This window comes from Erithacus rubecula (genome assembly GCF_903797595.1).
Source record: "Erithacus rubecula genome assembly, chromosome: 5".
In the NCBI taxonomy this organism is placed as follows: Eukaryota; Metazoa; Chordata; class Aves; order Passeriformes; family Muscicapidae; genus Erithacus; species Erithacus rubecula.
In genome coordinates, this window is record NC_136687.1 from 34689314 (window position 1) to 34706843 (window position 17530).

At 34.7% G+C, this 17530-nt stretch overlaps 1 protein-coding gene across 1 annotated transcript in view; it reads right to left on the bottom strand.

Annotated features, from left to right (window-relative positions):
- Nucleotides 1-17530, bottom strand: part of GALNTL6 (polypeptide N-acetylgalactosaminyltransferase like 6) — a 436047-nt gene that overhangs the window by 264049 nt on the left and 154468 nt on the right. The window contains exon 2 of the mRNA XM_079305686.1: nt 14659-14767. Coding sequence (XP_079161812.1) covers nt 14659-14767 — 109 coding nt within the window. The remainder of the gene's footprint in view (nt 1-14658; nt 14768-17530) is intronic.

Below are 17530 nucleotides of genomic sequence, written 5' to 3' on the forward strand. Positions count from 1 at the left end.
TCCTTCATATCAAATGGAACTACCCAAGTTAAAACAATGTGCCGGTGTATATTTATATGTACATAAAATGGCTTTTCAGATTGAAAGTAAAGAACATTTTCCTAACTGTATGAGCAGTAAAAAAAATGGAATAGGCAATCCAGGGAACTGTGGTATCCATGTTTAGGCATGCAAGAAATGACAACATGCCTCAGAGAGATAATTGATACAACTCTGGTCATCTATTAAGGTGGATCCCAACCTTAAATTTCTATGAATGCTATGAGAAATAGGAGGAGAACTGACTATAGGTTTCCTCAGAGTCCATAAAAATTGCATCAGAAACTGAAGTATATTTATCTCAAGTCTATTCTACTTTGTTTAAACTTCTCAGAGTATCTCACTCAGTTGTACAATTTCATTACCCAATTTATATTACAAGGAAAGGAATTTAATTGATTTTAAATCAATGGAAATAGGATCAAAAGTATCTTTTAAGAATTATTTTATCACTACTCTCCCTTGTAGTGGCTTCAAAAGGCACTACAGTAAGATTTACAACACTTCAAATTATTTATTACATAACTCTGTCCAGGTCTGATGCAAAATAAAAGGCTTTTGCTTAGCATTACAGAAGTAATCAAATCTTATGCAAAACCTTGTCAAGGAAATCTTGAACAATAAATTTTCAAGCAAGAATAAATTATTTCTCTATAAATATATAATAAAATATATTTACTAGAGTTCCAATATCGAGCTATTACAGAAAATAATCAAGAATTCACTCAGTTTTCTGTTAGAAAGCATTTAAGCCCTACTATTTTATCTATTTTCAGATGACAGTAGTACATACAGGTTTTCTTTTCCAAGGACCATGTTGTCCTTGGTAAGTGGTATAGAGATGTTATCAGGGGCAAATATGAGGCTTTGTCCTCTCTGGATTGCTGCTACAGTAATATAATGTCAGCAGGAAAAATATGAACTAAATTGCTTCTCTCTTCAGGAATAGCTTTATATAAATTGCATAGGTTGGGGAGAAAAAAAACCCCAAACTTAACATTTTGTTATTTGACTGCCTGCTCACATCCAGAACTAAACAAAAACCAATCAAACCACAAGAACAAAAAAAAAAAAAAAAAAAAAAACCAAGAAAACCTCCAATCAATCAAACAAAAAAAAAACAACAGAGAATATGCTCCTTAAAAAAATTTATCAGTGGGATCTAGAGTATTGTTTGCTTATCATTCAGAAGAGATAAAAATGAAAGGAACTAACACAAAATTAAATCCCTATTTACAGCAGTGACGTGTTCTGCCATTCCTCAACCCAGAGTGGGTAGGAAGTAGGTAAAGGAAGAGCATTTCCTGGAGAGGAAATGAGAGGCACAAATAGGAACCTCTCAAATGTGCTTGTTTTACAGATGTTTGAGAAGCATTTCTATAACAAGAATATCCAAGTAGAGAAAAAAAAAAAAGTCAATTACAGCTTTGTAACTATATTAAATATAATTTACAGATTTCCACGGATTTAGGCAGCCTAGGCCAACTCTTCATGTTAATTTAAGATCATAACTTCTGTGTCAGACTGCAAGATAAAAATGGGACAAGATTTTTTTTTAAGATTTTATGAAGCAGGAGAAGATAATTACCAATATTCTCTATACATCAGGGCATATTAGCATTTCATATGCATTTGTTTAAAGTGGCAACAAGAGAAAATTATATAAAATGACAGTGGGTCCAGCAGAGCAGCACACAAATGAGGAGCAGCAGTGGCAGTAAGCAGAAGAATGAATGAGTGTACCAAGTGGAGCAAGCAACAGCAACATCTGGCAGAGTGTCAAAAGCCCCAGGTCACAGCACAAAGCCTGGAAACTTCAGCTGGGGCTTGTTGCCTCACAGGATTCCACAGCTCCCATGAGTAAGGCAGGCTTTGGCTCAGGAATGGGGAACAATCAGCTGGCCCAGCTGCTGCCTTGACAAAGTGGGTTGAAAAATTATTATACTGTAGGAATTAGCTCTTACATGTTACCTGTTTATCTGTAATAAAATATTGTTTGCTGAGTTAATTAATTTGGAAGAAGCAAAAATTAGCTCAGTGCTCTTGAGATTAATCCTTGCAGGTATCTAGGAATGTTACTAGATGTCACTTTAAAATGCAACCTGGCCTTTACTGTTAGCAAGTGGTGTCCTAGCAGAAAAAAGGCATTATACAGGTAACAACTGGAAATATCCAACTCTGTATCTCTCAAAAAAACAATAGGAAATTATTGGTATAGAAACAAGAGACTGTGGTTTATCTTAAATATGTGCATTTTTCAATTAATTAATCAATAATTAATTTCTAAATCTTACAGCCTGTGCTTTATGGAATATTAAAGTACCCCTCTCCTTCTTCATTCATTTAAAACATCAAAAATGCAGCCTCTAAATTTCCAACATAGACATTACAGAGTAAAAACACAGTGTGTATCTGTCTGAGGAAAGTGATTGCTTTAAAATATATTATGAGCTAAACTGGTGGGATTGTTTTGTTTTAGCAGAAGAATGACTGCATATGAACTCTGAAAAGTTAACTGTCCAAAGGCTTGAATAAACATTTTACTAAAATAAGCAATATAATTTTCCTTAAAAGATATGGCTTTTTAAATTTACTGCAAGTGCTACAATGGCTTGCTGGGTGGAAAGACTCATTCTAACCCCCCATTTCCACTTTAATAAATCTAGCAAAAATAAAAGAAAGAACCATGCCATACTTCTTGGTTTGTCCAGTGTATTTTGAGTGCTGCAGTGTACAATGCAAGATAAGCAGCAAATGTGCTGTTTGGATATGAGTTGCTCTATCACTGCAGCAGAGGAGCAATATCCTCAGTAGTATTCTGCAGGCTGAGCTGAATCTAATCATAACTCTGTAGCCAAGGGATGCACAGTACATCTTCTCTTTAGTCTAACTACTTATCACCAAATGCCACAGCCACCAGAATGTTTTTTTCATTTAACATTAGAACAGACTGGCTGTAGACCATTAATCAGAGCCAAACACTGAAAAAGCAAGCATGTGAGAAACAGAATTCAACCACAAAAAAGCTTTCACAGTCTCGTTTAGTTAACTGAAGGACCTGCTAAGATAAAAAGTATCTACTATGGAACATGACCTGAAAAAAAATCTACTAATGATTGTAAGGTGGTGGTTTCAGGACTTAAATGAATTACTTCATACAAAATACCTCAAGAATGGCATTATAGTAGTTTCTAATACCAGAAAGTCTTATCTAATTAATGTGTATGATCAAGCAGATATCACTCAAACTAAAGTTTCCATAACAGGGTTAGGTACAGGAACCAAACAGATCCACAAAACTAATGCAAAATTACAGTTGCACAGGTAGTGCTTCAGAAAACCCCAAAATACAAAATGATAGGGTTGTAACAGCTGTAGTTAAGATTTATCCTTGCTCTTCTATTTTTCTTCACTCTAATCATATTATTACCACGTCCTCTTTACCGTATACTATGACAGGAAAACAAATGGAACAAATTTCTTAATAAGAAATCTGTTTTTTCTTTTTTTTTTTTAATTTTTCACAAATTCTACCTAAACTAGCTCCAGAAGCTGGCTTTGAGGATGCCACATGAAGAGGATGGAATAACCTATAAAAAATGAGTGTGAGTCACTCTTGTACATGAAACATTATTCCATGATGTATATCCTACAGAGAATACATGAGCTGTCACAGCTCCCAAAAAATTTGGATTTAACCTATGACCCCTACAAGAAAATCCAAAACAAAAACCATGAACAGCCCCCCAAAAAACAGCAATAACAAATATATATAAATATATTAAAATATATAAAGACATATATCAATATATATATAAATAAATAGATACGTTTATAAATATATAATTGTACATAAAATAAGCATTCTTACATATGGAGATAGTAAATATTCACAGTTAAAGTTTGAGGCAGACCCAAGAAGCAGAACTAAGCCATCTGATTCCCCACATGGTGACTCAGTGACAAGGACAAACTTACTCCTTCTGTAAATCTGAGAAGAATGCCAGTAAGGAAGCAGCATTTGCTCACTTGGGGCAAGTTTCTCAAGTACTACAGAAATGATTTATTGCTTTTTCAGGTCTGTTCAGATTTATACATTATAAGCTGAGTATGCAAATAATTACCAGGGATAATACAAAAATCAGGCACCCCTACAAATTGAGAGATACACGAATCATCAAGGCAAGCAGTATAGACCCAGATGAAGAACTGAGACATGCAATGCCATGTTCCTGGGACTGGCCTGTGTAACCCTTCTACCTTACTTAGAACAAAATGCATTTTGTTCTATCACACCCAAAGTAACACTTTGAATCTCAATGCTGTTCTCTTTTTCATGTTTTCTTGTGACAAATCAGACACATTACTCTTGTGAAAATTTTCAATACTATATATATACTGCTCCATATACTATCACTGCACTTTCCAGTCACTGCCTTTCCTTCTTATGAGAGATACTAATGCTGCAGTCATTATTATTGCCTTTTAGCACTCATTTTAAATGGTTTAAAATGCATTATTTTAAAGAGCCTTACAACTGACTGGCATTCCTGTGGTAAGGAGAGCTAAACTTAATGCTTGACCTGCTCTGAGCATAGCACAGCTCTCCCCAGCCCTTTTCCTCCCTTGCCATTGATTCACATCTTTCTGAATAATACATGTGTAATTAATGCCAACTATTTTTCAAATGCCTGGCAGAAATTTGAGCAGATTTCCTGTACTAAAGTCTACTGACATTTCCAGTCAATATATGCTGTCGAATCAGGCAGAGGCAGAAGTGGAGGCTTCATGAGCCACCTTCAGCCAGGATATGAACAGATTTTCAACTAATTAGTTTAAAGTATTTTTTATTCAAAAGGACAGCTCATCACTTACAGAACACAACTAAACATTTATCCCAAGGCCACATTTATGCATTATTCAGTTGTAATCCAATATGTCCACTGGGAACTTCCTAGAAAAAAGTTAATTTACTGAAAACTCATGTCTGAATTCAGCCAAAAGTATTTTCTGGTTCTTTTTTTTTCAAAAAAAATGTTGCTATCTGGGTTAAGAGAGGCAAATTCAAACTATATTTTGAAAGCCAAAATTTTAAAATTGCAGAGTATTTTTTCCAAAATCTTAAATAAATGAACTTAAACAATATTAATAAAGGATAAACATTCAAATTAAAAATTTTTGTTGTGAACCACAACAATAGTTTCTAATTTTATCATACACAGAAAAAAGTGTCAAGTACCAGCCCAAAGTCTCACATGTACACAGTGTGAAATTTCAGGTGTAAGAAAATCCCTAAAAATTTTTTTCTCCCTGTGAAAATTTTTAAAAAAGAAGTCAAATTCCATTATGCAGATTTATGACGTATTCGTGCAGCACACAGTATCTCTGAATTCTACTTATGGCTGTGTGAACAAAAGCCCCTCAATAAATCCATTTTTTGGGGAGAAAGATCTTTAGCAATCATGTTCAGAGAGCAAACATACAAGCTCTCCATAACTACAGGTAACAGAGGAATAGGATGTAAATTGGAGACCTTAATTGTAGGTTTTGTTTCAGATGCATTACCAGAAATCCCACCATTTAATTTGTCAAGTATATTTAAAACTAGAAAAGCAGAAAGAAAAAATTACCACACCTCACATTTTCCAGAGAGAAAAAATTCCCATAGTTTGTCTATTTTCTTGCTATGAATTAATCTCTGCATGTCATGGGCAAAACAGACTCAGATTGGGGAAACATTAACATAACCAAGAAACACTCAGGGTCTCAAAACGTCTATGTTTGACTTTAAAAGTCTCCAAAAAGAAGAAAAAAAAGCATGATCTTTATCACAGTTTATTACAGATTTAAAAAAATTGTTCATTGCATAAACTGGGGAAAAAAAGTCATTTCAATACCAGGCTAAAGTAGCAGAATATTAGTCATTTGCTTAACTTACTCATTAACAACAGCTAATTAAAATGTCAGCCCTCCAGAACTTTAACTACTCACAGCTTTCACTCTTTTTGTGAAGCATATGAAGTTTGGATTTCTTTCCAGCATAAGCATTTTAGTGAAAACTGAGAACAAAATATATGGAAAACAATCCAAATAAACCAATATTATTTATTTAGAGGCTTCTTTTCTTTTTATGTGACAATGCTAGAAATAGATTAGTCTCTCAATGGAAAAATCCTTGAAGTATTCAATAATCAGAGTTGCTCAGAAAGGAGAAATGGAAGGACAACAGAATCAGTATCCTTTTAGAAAATCTGCAACTTGCCCTCTGGAGACTACTCCTTTCTCATTTGCACACTAGTACTCACTGTTTTTCAGATCAGTTGTAAAGTGGCATGGAATTGAAATGCAAGAAGCTGTAAAAGTACCAGTAACCTCATACACATTAACAGTAGTTTCCAAAACACATACAAGCTATCTAATTACTTAGCATGTAAAATAGAAGTAATTGTCAGGGTAACCTGAAATTACTTCAGCTTTCTTTCAAAAATGTAAAGCATCTCATTTGAAATTTCAAGAGAAAGACTGTTTCCATGTTTTAAGAATAACTGTAATGAAACTTAAATTTGCATCTTGATTTTTTTTTTTTTAATCTGAGCATTTTTCTACTGAAACTCTTGAATAGTAAAACTGGCAAGTTTTACAATTTGTATCTCAACATTTCCCACAGAACTTTTAATCAAGATTGCTCAAATAAAAAAGTAAAAAAGTTTATTTCTGCCTTGTAGCCAGCAAACCTGTCACACAGGTTGGCAGAACAAAATGTCACTCCTAGAAACGTGGTTTCTTTTTCTACTTTCTTTATATTAGGAGGACAGATTCCCCCAGACAATATTTCACTGCAAGCATGCAGGGCCAACAACTTTGTGCTACACAATCCCATCCAAAAGGTAGCTCTGTTTCTTCAGAAGCAGTGATTACAAGGCAAATTTGATGAGCTAGTGTCTATAAAGCAAATTATAGCAAAACAATCATATATCTCTGCCTTTTCACATATATTCACTGGATGTCAGACAAATGGTTTCACCAGTCCAATAATTTTCCTCTGTCAGCTTATTTAATGAAAACACGAAGGAAAAGAAAGTCACCTTACACATATTTCAGTCATAAACTGCATTGAGATAACTAAAATAAGACTTTTTTACTTGCAAACTTAATTCATATCTTCAAAAGAAAGAAGCTATGACAAGAAAGTAGGCACTATTTATTGGGTTTTATGGCTTTTTTAGGAATCTAAGCATCTTGTTGGCTTTTTGAAGACCAAAAGGCTAAAACAATATTCCAGAAATGGTTTTGTGAATGTAAATGTGCCCCCTGCTTCTCTCCTCTGTATTTGTCACAGCAAACTAAGTGACTTTTCTTTGTTCCACTGAGTCAAGCAACAATTGTCCTGAACTGTCAAACTTGATCATTTTTACATCCATCACAAGAGTTAATAAGATCAATTTAGATGGTCTATAGAGCTCTCCTCCTTAAACACAGACAGGTCTAGCCTGACGGTCTCTAAGCTGTTTGGTTGTTCCAAACTCTCTGTTTGAGCCCTATGAGCCCCATGTTTTCGAAGACTATGTAATATAAAATCCATTTTCCAGAATTACTACAGAACATCTCTCTCTTAAAAAACAAAAAAAAAAAAACAAACAAACAAAAAAAAAACAAAAAAAAAAGCCAAAAAACCAAACCAGTCAAGTATATACAAAGAACTCCTACTAAATATTAGTTAGATAGTCCTGAAAAGGTTTAAGCACAAAGAGAAAGGTGCCTAACAGAGCCAAAAACTGAAGCATCACTGTAGAGTGCAAATGCCAAATTAAAAGATCCATTTTAACTGAGATGTCCTTTCATACCCCTCCCTCCCAAAAAATCCCTAGACACAGAACTTCTAAAGTCAAGTTTCCATTTTTTTTAGGCATTAACTCTATTACATCCCCAAGTATTACCAGTTAAATACATTCACTAATATCAGCTCTTGATCACTAGTGCTGATATAAGTCCATGAAGACAGGTCTTCACAACTATACAGAACAGGTAACACTATACTTGGGACTATCACAAGTAGATGGCATCTTCTTCTTACTGGGTTGTTTGTTTAAATTTATTTTTGCTTTGGCTTCTTTCTTTCTTTCTTTTTAAAATTGTGTGAGCACTCAAATCTACATTCAAATATAGTGGGAGAAGGTACTAGAGAGTAAACTTTGGTTTGTTAAGAATTTGAAACCACATATCCCCAACACAGATGAAAACCTAGCAACTTTAATAATTTTTCTAGGAGAGCACTTCTTGAATTTTGGATACTAGTTTCATTCGAGAATATGTATCACAGTGAGAGTTAATAGATATTTCTTGCCAAGTTTCTGGAAATACAATTTTCTTCCTGCCTATCAAGGCAAAAATCAACATGCCAATTCCCAGCACAGAAAAGCATGCAGAAGATAATTTTCAGTGTTCTGAATAACAGGGGTCATATTATGAACTCTGCTTCCCCCTCCTTGGTCACCCTGGTAGCTCTTAAAAATTAGTTTTCCAATTACACTCAAATGATTTAACTGATGAATTTCCAAAGTGCATGTGTGTGGCAGGGGGCTGGGACAGGGAAGAACAGGGAAAGAATCACATTTACTTCAACCACAGAAAGGGCCTCATGTGTGGCCAAGGCAACAGAGGCATTGTGCATTAAATTAGAAGCTTGACTCTGATTTACAGTCACCCATAAACTGCTTTTATGCATAGATTTAAATTGTAAGAGTTAGTTCTATCATCTACACAGTTTTCTGACAAATTCTATACAGCTGCAGCTTTTTACTTCCTAGCTTCTTCTGCAGCAGTGTAATATAAAGCTGTAAGTTGAGATCCAGTGAAAATGTGTACCCAAGCTACCACTTCAATAATACTGTGACATGCCATTTCACAATCTGAGGAAGCCAGTCTGTAATTACCCGCAGAAAACATTAAGGCCTTGTGATGAGAAACCAAAACACCAAACCATATGTTCTAGCTATTAGGGTTAAAACTTCTAAAGAAGGCACCACTGAAAAAAAAAAAAAAAATTCTCTTTCCAAACCAGTATTTGAGAATATAATAGTTTTATCGGGCTTGGCACCCAGCTCCAGGCTGATCTCATTGTTTTCAGCAGGACATCCAGAGCATTATGAGTGGTAGAATCAGATCACAGTCTGCAGCACTTTATTTATGGAGCAAGTGCATTTTAATATGTGAAACACTTTATGTAACTGCAGTAGATTGCATCTATCTTTCATATTACACATCCTTTATGTGCTGTCTCTTTGACAAGCCATGATTAACATTACTGTTTAGAATTTTTTAATCATGTTAGACTTGCATTAAGACAAACTGACAAACATTTTTCTCTTTTACAAACAATACATTGTAAACTGCATGAAGCATATTCATGATTAATGCTATGAACAATTATGTTATGACTGTTTATTGAGACCTGGGCTACTAGTACAGTTCCAATTATACTGCAAATCCTCAAATTCTTTTTAAAGGAATTGCAAGTTCAAAGACCTAAATTAAATTTAGTAAACTTGTTTAATATATAATGCTGACAAAATTCCCAATGCATAATTCCATATGAAATATGGCTTAAGTAAATCAGTATTTTAGTATATATATACTTATTTTCCTGCACAGATTTTTATTACATTTATCGGTATAAGTATCACAGTGCTAATTTTTTTTCATGGCCTATATGGAATTACAACTAATGTTGCTTTCTGCATCATGCTGCCTTCTAGACACACTCTGGCTTGACAAGTTCTTCTGAATTTAAGAATGGGCACTATTCAAAATTATTATAAGAATTAACCAAATATTTGAGGAGAAGTGATGGAAAAGGATCACCAGTGCACAATTTCTTTAAGTGACACAAATTGTTATTGCTGTACAAAAGTGCTAGTGCCTTTTGCCTTCTTTTGACACTTTATCCCAAGAATACAGAGCTCCAATCTATTTCCACTGTCCTCAGAAACATGCACAGGTCACTTATTTTTCAGTATCTCTGCTTAGCTTGTTTATAAAACTAATCTGTATGAATGTTTGTTTGTAGAACTATAGAACACACTGTCTGTTTGTTTATAGAACTAATCTCTATGAAATGCCTGCACTGAGGCATATAAAGGTCAAGATCTTTAAAATCCCCTTCTCCCAGTCAAGGTAACATTTTGAAGAAACAGAAAGTTAAAGACAATACTAAATACAGGAAAGAATTCCAACCTTCATTCGTTCCCTCCCCACAAAGCTTAAACATACACATAGGAAGAATGAAGACTGCAAATGGCTCAGTAAGTGCCAGTAGTGGAATAGGCACTAGGTGTTAGGGCACATTCTAAAAGGTTTTTCCTTTGAGATCTTATTAGCAGACAAGACCAAAATGGCTCAACAGTCAAACATAAAAGTATTGACAGCTATATCCCTGAAGTCACTTATTCAATTCCTTAACCAATTTCTTTTGAAGATAAAGGTTTTTATACATTTATATTAACACAGGTTATATTTTATCATTCTCCTAGAAATTATCTTATTACACTAAATTTTCAATCTACCTCATAGAATGTATTCATTTCAGCATACACATTCAATCAGACAAAAATACCTCCAAAGCCTTATAAAGGAAAAATTAAAAGACTGTATTTAAAGAATAAAAATAGAAAACAAAAAACACTTGCAGTAGATAATCTTTCTATGTGCATCTTATCAGCTATTAATATCACTGATAGAATTGATTACATGCTTTCAGAAATAAAGGCTTATTATTTTCCCTTTTCCTATTCAATCCATTACCCTTATGTAGTTAGTACTTTGCATTGGAAAAGTTATCACTTGTAGTTAGTAGTTGTGGTTGCCATGATCAGAAACAGCACCATATTTGAATGTAAATATTCAATCTGCACTTGTTTAAAAGCCTAGGAATCACACATGTGAATCCTTCCTCTAGTCTAAGAAGGGCTGTCATTTATCATTACTGCTACTATTTGTAATTGATGATAAAGCTAAGAATATCTTGAGTGAAACTTTCAGAAATGAAAGAACAATGACATTGACTGATTCTTGAGGACTTTCAGTCTCATAACCCAGGACATAAACAAAAAGGTGAAACAAACATGATGTCTTCTCATGGGTGCTTCTGAATTGCTGCCTTAGGCTTTCATGGCTCTCCCCTGTGAATCTCATCCCTTATGGGAGCACTGGGGGATCTCAGACTCCTAGCTCTGCACAGAAACCATGGAAAAACTATGCTATCACAGCTACATGCTATCATGGAAACCAGTGCTATCAGAGCCACAGAAGCTGCCATGACCCTGAAACAAACATCTTGGTAGAAATGTCCTCAGAATCCTCCCTGTCCAACTGAAGAAGGGAAGTTGCGATAAAACAAAGAAATGGCAACTACAGTAACTAAGTCATGGCAATGGCAGGGGCATCAGCATCCAGGATCTCTACTCTGTAGAGACACAGGTATATTTACAGTGCCCTGACACAACAGGCATTGCTGTAGCTGGGCTAATGCAAACACCAGGTGCTGCCTGGGTCATTGCTATGCAGGCTGTGATCATGTAGGGTGCACCCACCACTCTGAAATCCAACACAAGAGCACTCTTCTGATATACAGAAGACATTGTTTATTACTTACCAAAACAAAAACTGACAGATGTAGGATTTGCATTTGTTTACAGTTCTCATATTTTTAATGCAAATTAAGCATATTATTCATCAAGGCATGTCATCAGTTGTATTTCCAAAGGAAAAGAAATTAATAGAAACAGGTCTTATTTTAAATTCTGATTTCTTGTCAAAAAGCTGGCATGACTTATCAACCCCAATAAAGTCAGTTTCTCTGATTAGCTTATTTTGTTCCCTCCCACTCCATTGTAATATCTGATTGACTTAATGGCTCACTTTTAAAAATTGAAGCAATTTAAACTTTTTTTTTCCTCCTTCCAAAGTATCTATCACAACTGTTTAGTTAGGAATTACTTTTTTTTTTTTTTTTTTAAGGTTAGCTTTTGCTTTCCTTTTCCTGTACTTCGGTCAATGATTTTGAGCTAATGACAGAGTAGTATTCAGACAAGAATTGAAGTGATTGGGTTGACTGAATAACTTAATTTTCATTTCACTACATCTATTCTGTACTGATAAGAAGCATATTTAAGTAATTATATATTCCTTTCTGACATTGCATAAATCAGGGCTTGGATAACTGGCAACTAAATGGGTAACTTCCCTGTTCCACCAACAGTACAACAATTAGTACTTCTGCAACCCAACAGCATTTCCCTGTCTTCTCAAGTTCTTTATCAAAATTTACCAACTAATATTATTAGAACAGGTTTGGAAGTCTTTACAAGTGCTTTTAAATTAAGTTCTGGCTACATGTAAAGCCTTGCCTCTCTATCCTTCAAGTACCTTCTCAAGTAGCATCACCAAGCTAACAAAATGTGAAGTAACAATAGAAGCATCATCAACACATATTTGAACCTCAGGTGTTCCAACAAAGCCCTGCAAAACCAAAAGCAACACAAGCTCATTTCAGGTTTTATACACAAGATCATTTGTAATTTTAGAGACAAAAAAAAGATGGGCTAAAACACTTAAAATAAATAGAAATAATAACTTTTTCTTCTGCATGTCATGCAAAAGACTTTACTCATGACTTCAAGAGGAGAGACCATTCAAATTCAGGAACATAGCTTTAATTAGTGGAATGAAAAGGGCCATGAAACATAGTAGTCATGAAGGAACTGGTACCTCTCCATAATTAGAAATTATGAAATTCACATTCACAGTGCTTAGGAAATCGTAAGCTTTACAGATAAACAGCCAGACTGAATTTAAAAAATGCTTCACTCCTCTCTTCTTCCCTGTACAACAAGCATTGACTGCCTTTTCTGAAATGTCCCAAGAAGCCCTTTCATGTCATGCTTTCAGACATATTTTTAACTAATAGTGTATTTCAGCTAATGTTATTAGGAAGAGAAGTTAAATAGTATGGCCCAAAAGAGTGCACTGAGATGTTCTTCCCTTGCATTCATATTATCATATTGTGATTTTCAAGATAAAGAGCATTAAAAAGTATTTTAATCTATTGAATAATGATGACAAATATAAATTATTTAAAATATATCTCTAAAGCATCAAACTCAGAAAATGACAAAATAATATCTCAATATTCACATGCTACTGCAGTTATCATGTAAGGTTTAGGACTAGAAATCACAAAGCTACATAACATGGTTTTTCAGCTTCTCAGCCAACTCCATACAATGGCTTGCATTACATTAACAATGCTTTAAGCTGTCCATTAGACAAAAATAAGTATTACTGTTATTGTTCAAAACACATGGGGTCCACATTACGTATTTAGAAACTAAAAGTATATTGTCAAAGCATCTATGCACATCCATTCCAAGCAGCAGGCATGATATTCCCCATATATATGCAAGTTTCCACATACATGCTTGCTCTTACTTTGTACATTTTCTCTTTGTCTTTTTTACATTTAGGAATTTGGAACACAGCAATTATTGATCTGACAACTACCAAATTGCCTAGAATAATTTCCTTCCCTTCCCTACATTTTTAACCTCCTAAGCACATGTGGGAGGAAAGGATAATTTCTTTAGTTAGTGATCAAGATTCGAAAGAGAAAAGCAAAAATAGCTTACAAAATTAACATACACTTGCAATATTTTACTAGTTCAGGCTCCTGCAAAATTAAGTACTTACCAAGTCCTATGAATCTGTCAACGAGATTCAGTTATAGAGATATTCTGGGGGAGGTTTTGGCTGTCTCAAGACAGTGGGATCAAGACAGCATAATTTGTTTTACAATAGTAGATAGGCCTTTGTAAAATAATGACTTTCAAATACTGATTAAGGTGTAATGCAACTGCTGTTTCTCTTCCTTCCTTCCAATTTAATTCATCTTATGTTGAATAGTTGTACATTATGTTGTAAAAGAAAACTTCAAATCTGAACATGCTCTGATGACAGAAAGAGGAATGCAAACCAACCTCTCTTCCTGTATGGGATGCAGCACATGAAGGTACATTAAAATTACATTATTCACTGTAACAGAGTGTCCTTCAGTCTATTTGCAAACACAGTTTTTTATCATTTTCAAATAACTGTAAACTGAGAATGAGATGAAGCTGCTTTAGCAAGACTAAAGGATCAGAGTTTGACAATGGTAAAAGTGTCAAAGGTTCTTGGCAGCTACAGGTATCAAACTCAGGTTTTGTTCATTGCTTTAGGGACAATTTGGCTTTATTTGTAACATGTCTTTTTGCAAACCAACCCTCTATTTGGCTATGGTCTGTCAACTGACTTCAACACAAAAAATAATTTGTTGGCAACATTTTTGCTGACTGTACAATCATTATATAGTTACTAGCAGGAAACATTGTCACTTGGCTATTTTCAGAGATAAGCTATTTGTGCTTGGTCTGGCCTCTCAATTCAGAATTTGATGATCTTATGACACTGCTGCAATAAAAAAAAAATTGTTAGGAATGGCTCCTAAAGGACTCAAAAGAACAAACAATCACAAAGAGAAAGAATGAGTAAACAAACTCATTTAATTTGTTCTGAACTCATGTATACCTGAACGCATAGCATCTTTTTGAATGCTTTCATAATCATGCCAGTCCTTCCTTTTCAGGCCATCAGTCCAGGTAAAGAGCTGTCCATCTCCCAGCCCCAAAGGAAGTGTCTGTGAAAAGAGTAAATAAACAAACAAATAAATACATATGTACTTATGTGGTTCATGTTATTACAGAGGAGCCCTCATAATATGGCAGTAGCCATATTCAGTTTATTCAGCAAATATTGAAACTTTACTGGGGCAAATGAAGCTATTTTTCTAAATACTGTGAGAAAACAGTGAATTTAGCTCTTGACAAACAATTATTTGAAGTATATCGAACATCTGGAGTTTAACATTTCTCTTTTCAGCAGTGTTCCAATATGACTGCTTGGCAAGAAGCTCATGGAGATTAAACAGACCACTTAAACTGAATAAGGTTTCAAAAATGCCTTATCCTTCAACCCATGAAGGACTTTGATTTTTTCCATAAAGTATCACTTGTGCAAAACTGGAGTTATAGTTGCCCTGCACTTTACAGTGTTCCACTTTAATTTTTTTGTAAGTTTTTTTTAATAGCTGCTACTAAGTTATTGTTATTCACATAAGGTCAAAGGACTGCATCAAAGGAAATTCTCAAAGCATTTTCAAATCCTGTAGATCTTCATGATAAGTGATAAGAGAAAAAATGCCCCAAAACACACCATCCCCACCCCACAGAATATCCAGAAAAGTAACCCCCATACATTGTGTAGTTAAGCTGACTTCCCCTCTCCAAACTCCAAATTCCTAGGTAAAAATTGCTTTTTGCTTCTAAGCAAGGTTATATTTTCCTTTTTTTCCCCTCCTCTCTTGATTCTTTCTGCCAAATGCTAGTATTTTTATGAAAATTAAGAATCAAAAAGTACCATTAGATGTACACAAAATGTACATTTATTGCTAACAGGAATAACATGACAACTCTAGCTCTGCTAATTGTAGGTTTAAATCAGTAAGCTGCCCAGAACAAAAGCCATATATGAAATGGGGAAAGTCCATCACACTCTGCTAGCCTTTCTGCATTTCTGCAAGTTTTAGTATTAAAGATAACTTATATTACATAATGCCAAATTGCAAACTAATTTATTATTCAATTACCACTTTTTCAGATACATTCCAAGAAAACAGTGTTGTCATATTTTAATATGATAGAAGTCAGAGGATCACATGGAAAAGAACTGCAAAACTTAATCAATCCTGATAAAAATATGTCAGGTTATCAAAATATCTAACCTTTCATGTCATTAAAATGAACTCATTAATTTCAATAATTCTTGAGTTCAAACACGGCTAATGTTCTAATAGTAATATGAAATTGCATGGGTTTTAAAGTCAGAAGCGTAAGGTAGAACACAGGCTGTAACAGCATTAATCGTGATTCTTCAGCACAAATTTCTAAAATAATCTACTCAAAACAGTAACTGGTTCTTTAAAAGCCAGACCCAGGCAGATTCACTTCAATTAAACTTGTACCCTTCTCAGTATGGGTACAGCTGGTGTGAATCACTTGGCTCCAAAAATGCAAGACTATTGAAACTAGCAAAAGCAGGATAAAGTTTACTTTTGAGACCTTTTATTCCTGTGCTGGCTTTTTTCCCTAAAAGCAGTTATTTAAATGGCAAGTTTGCAGACCACTGAAAGAAAGCTGAGCATAGAGTTTACAGCTGGTTTCCTGTTGTCTATTTGCATTTTGATGCCATTATTCTTTAAAAATATTAATTACATGTAGTTACTTTACCTGATAGCATTTACAAGTCTAATGTACCAGGAAACTCTCTTGCAAGCATAATGTAGTTAAATAAATATATCCACTAAAATTAATCTAGAGAAAGAATAAATATAAATCCAAATGTCCTATGATCGACAAAACCTAACAGAAGTCTTGCTGTGACTCATATTTTGATTGCCCTAAGAGGAAATAGGAAACAACCGTTGTATTGGTGCCATTAGAAGTTCCTGTTTAACAACTGAGAGTATTGTTTGGATTGTTGGGATTTCTTTTTAATAAATCCCTTAACTCCCTCACATTGTGCCAGGCAATTTTTCAGCTCTAACATCTCAGTGCAAGGGGAATTCAGTAGAACAGCTCAGACAGCACCATCTCAATGCTGGCTGAACATTGTGACCCCCACAGGGACAGGAGTTCAGGAGATTCACTCTGTGTACACACTAGTTTCACCTGTGCAGTGAGCATGAAGCAGGGCTTAGAAAGGGATATTGAGCTGCACAGACAAACTCTGGGAAGAGCAAGTTTTGCAGTGCAAGTTCTTTAGCTCTGAAGAAATCTGAACTGCCTTCAGTCCCTCAACTAAATATCTCCCTTGTCAGCAACTGAAGGATGTTTTTTCTTTTTTTCCAAGTTGCTATATTATTTAACAAGATACAAAAGCACTTGAGAAAATGGGTTTCTCCATTTCATTTCTGCCTAAGGGTAAACAAATTGCATTCTGAAAGACCTTAAAACACAGTTTCTAGAATTTTTTAAAACTGCTAAAAGGCTCCATAGTAAAACGCTAAGTATGCTCACATGCCTCTTTTATCAAGATGATAATGACTGGAAGAGCTCCCATTTCTAAACCATTTCTAGCTGTGGAAGAAGAAAAAAACCCAAGAAAAATAATGCAGTATTCTTATTCTAGCATTTGTCTTCTACGTACAATTTTCTTGCTCAGTTCTCCATCTTTTTTGTTACCTTGACAATTTAAACTGTTTTGCACCAAACTGGTTTAGCTGTACACAGGCTGACCCTCTGGTATAATGGCTGGATAACAGCAACCACCAAGTGTTGCTACTTGTAAGTACATACAAGAAAGCCCACACAGCTCTACATCCTCTATCAGAATGACAAGTTCT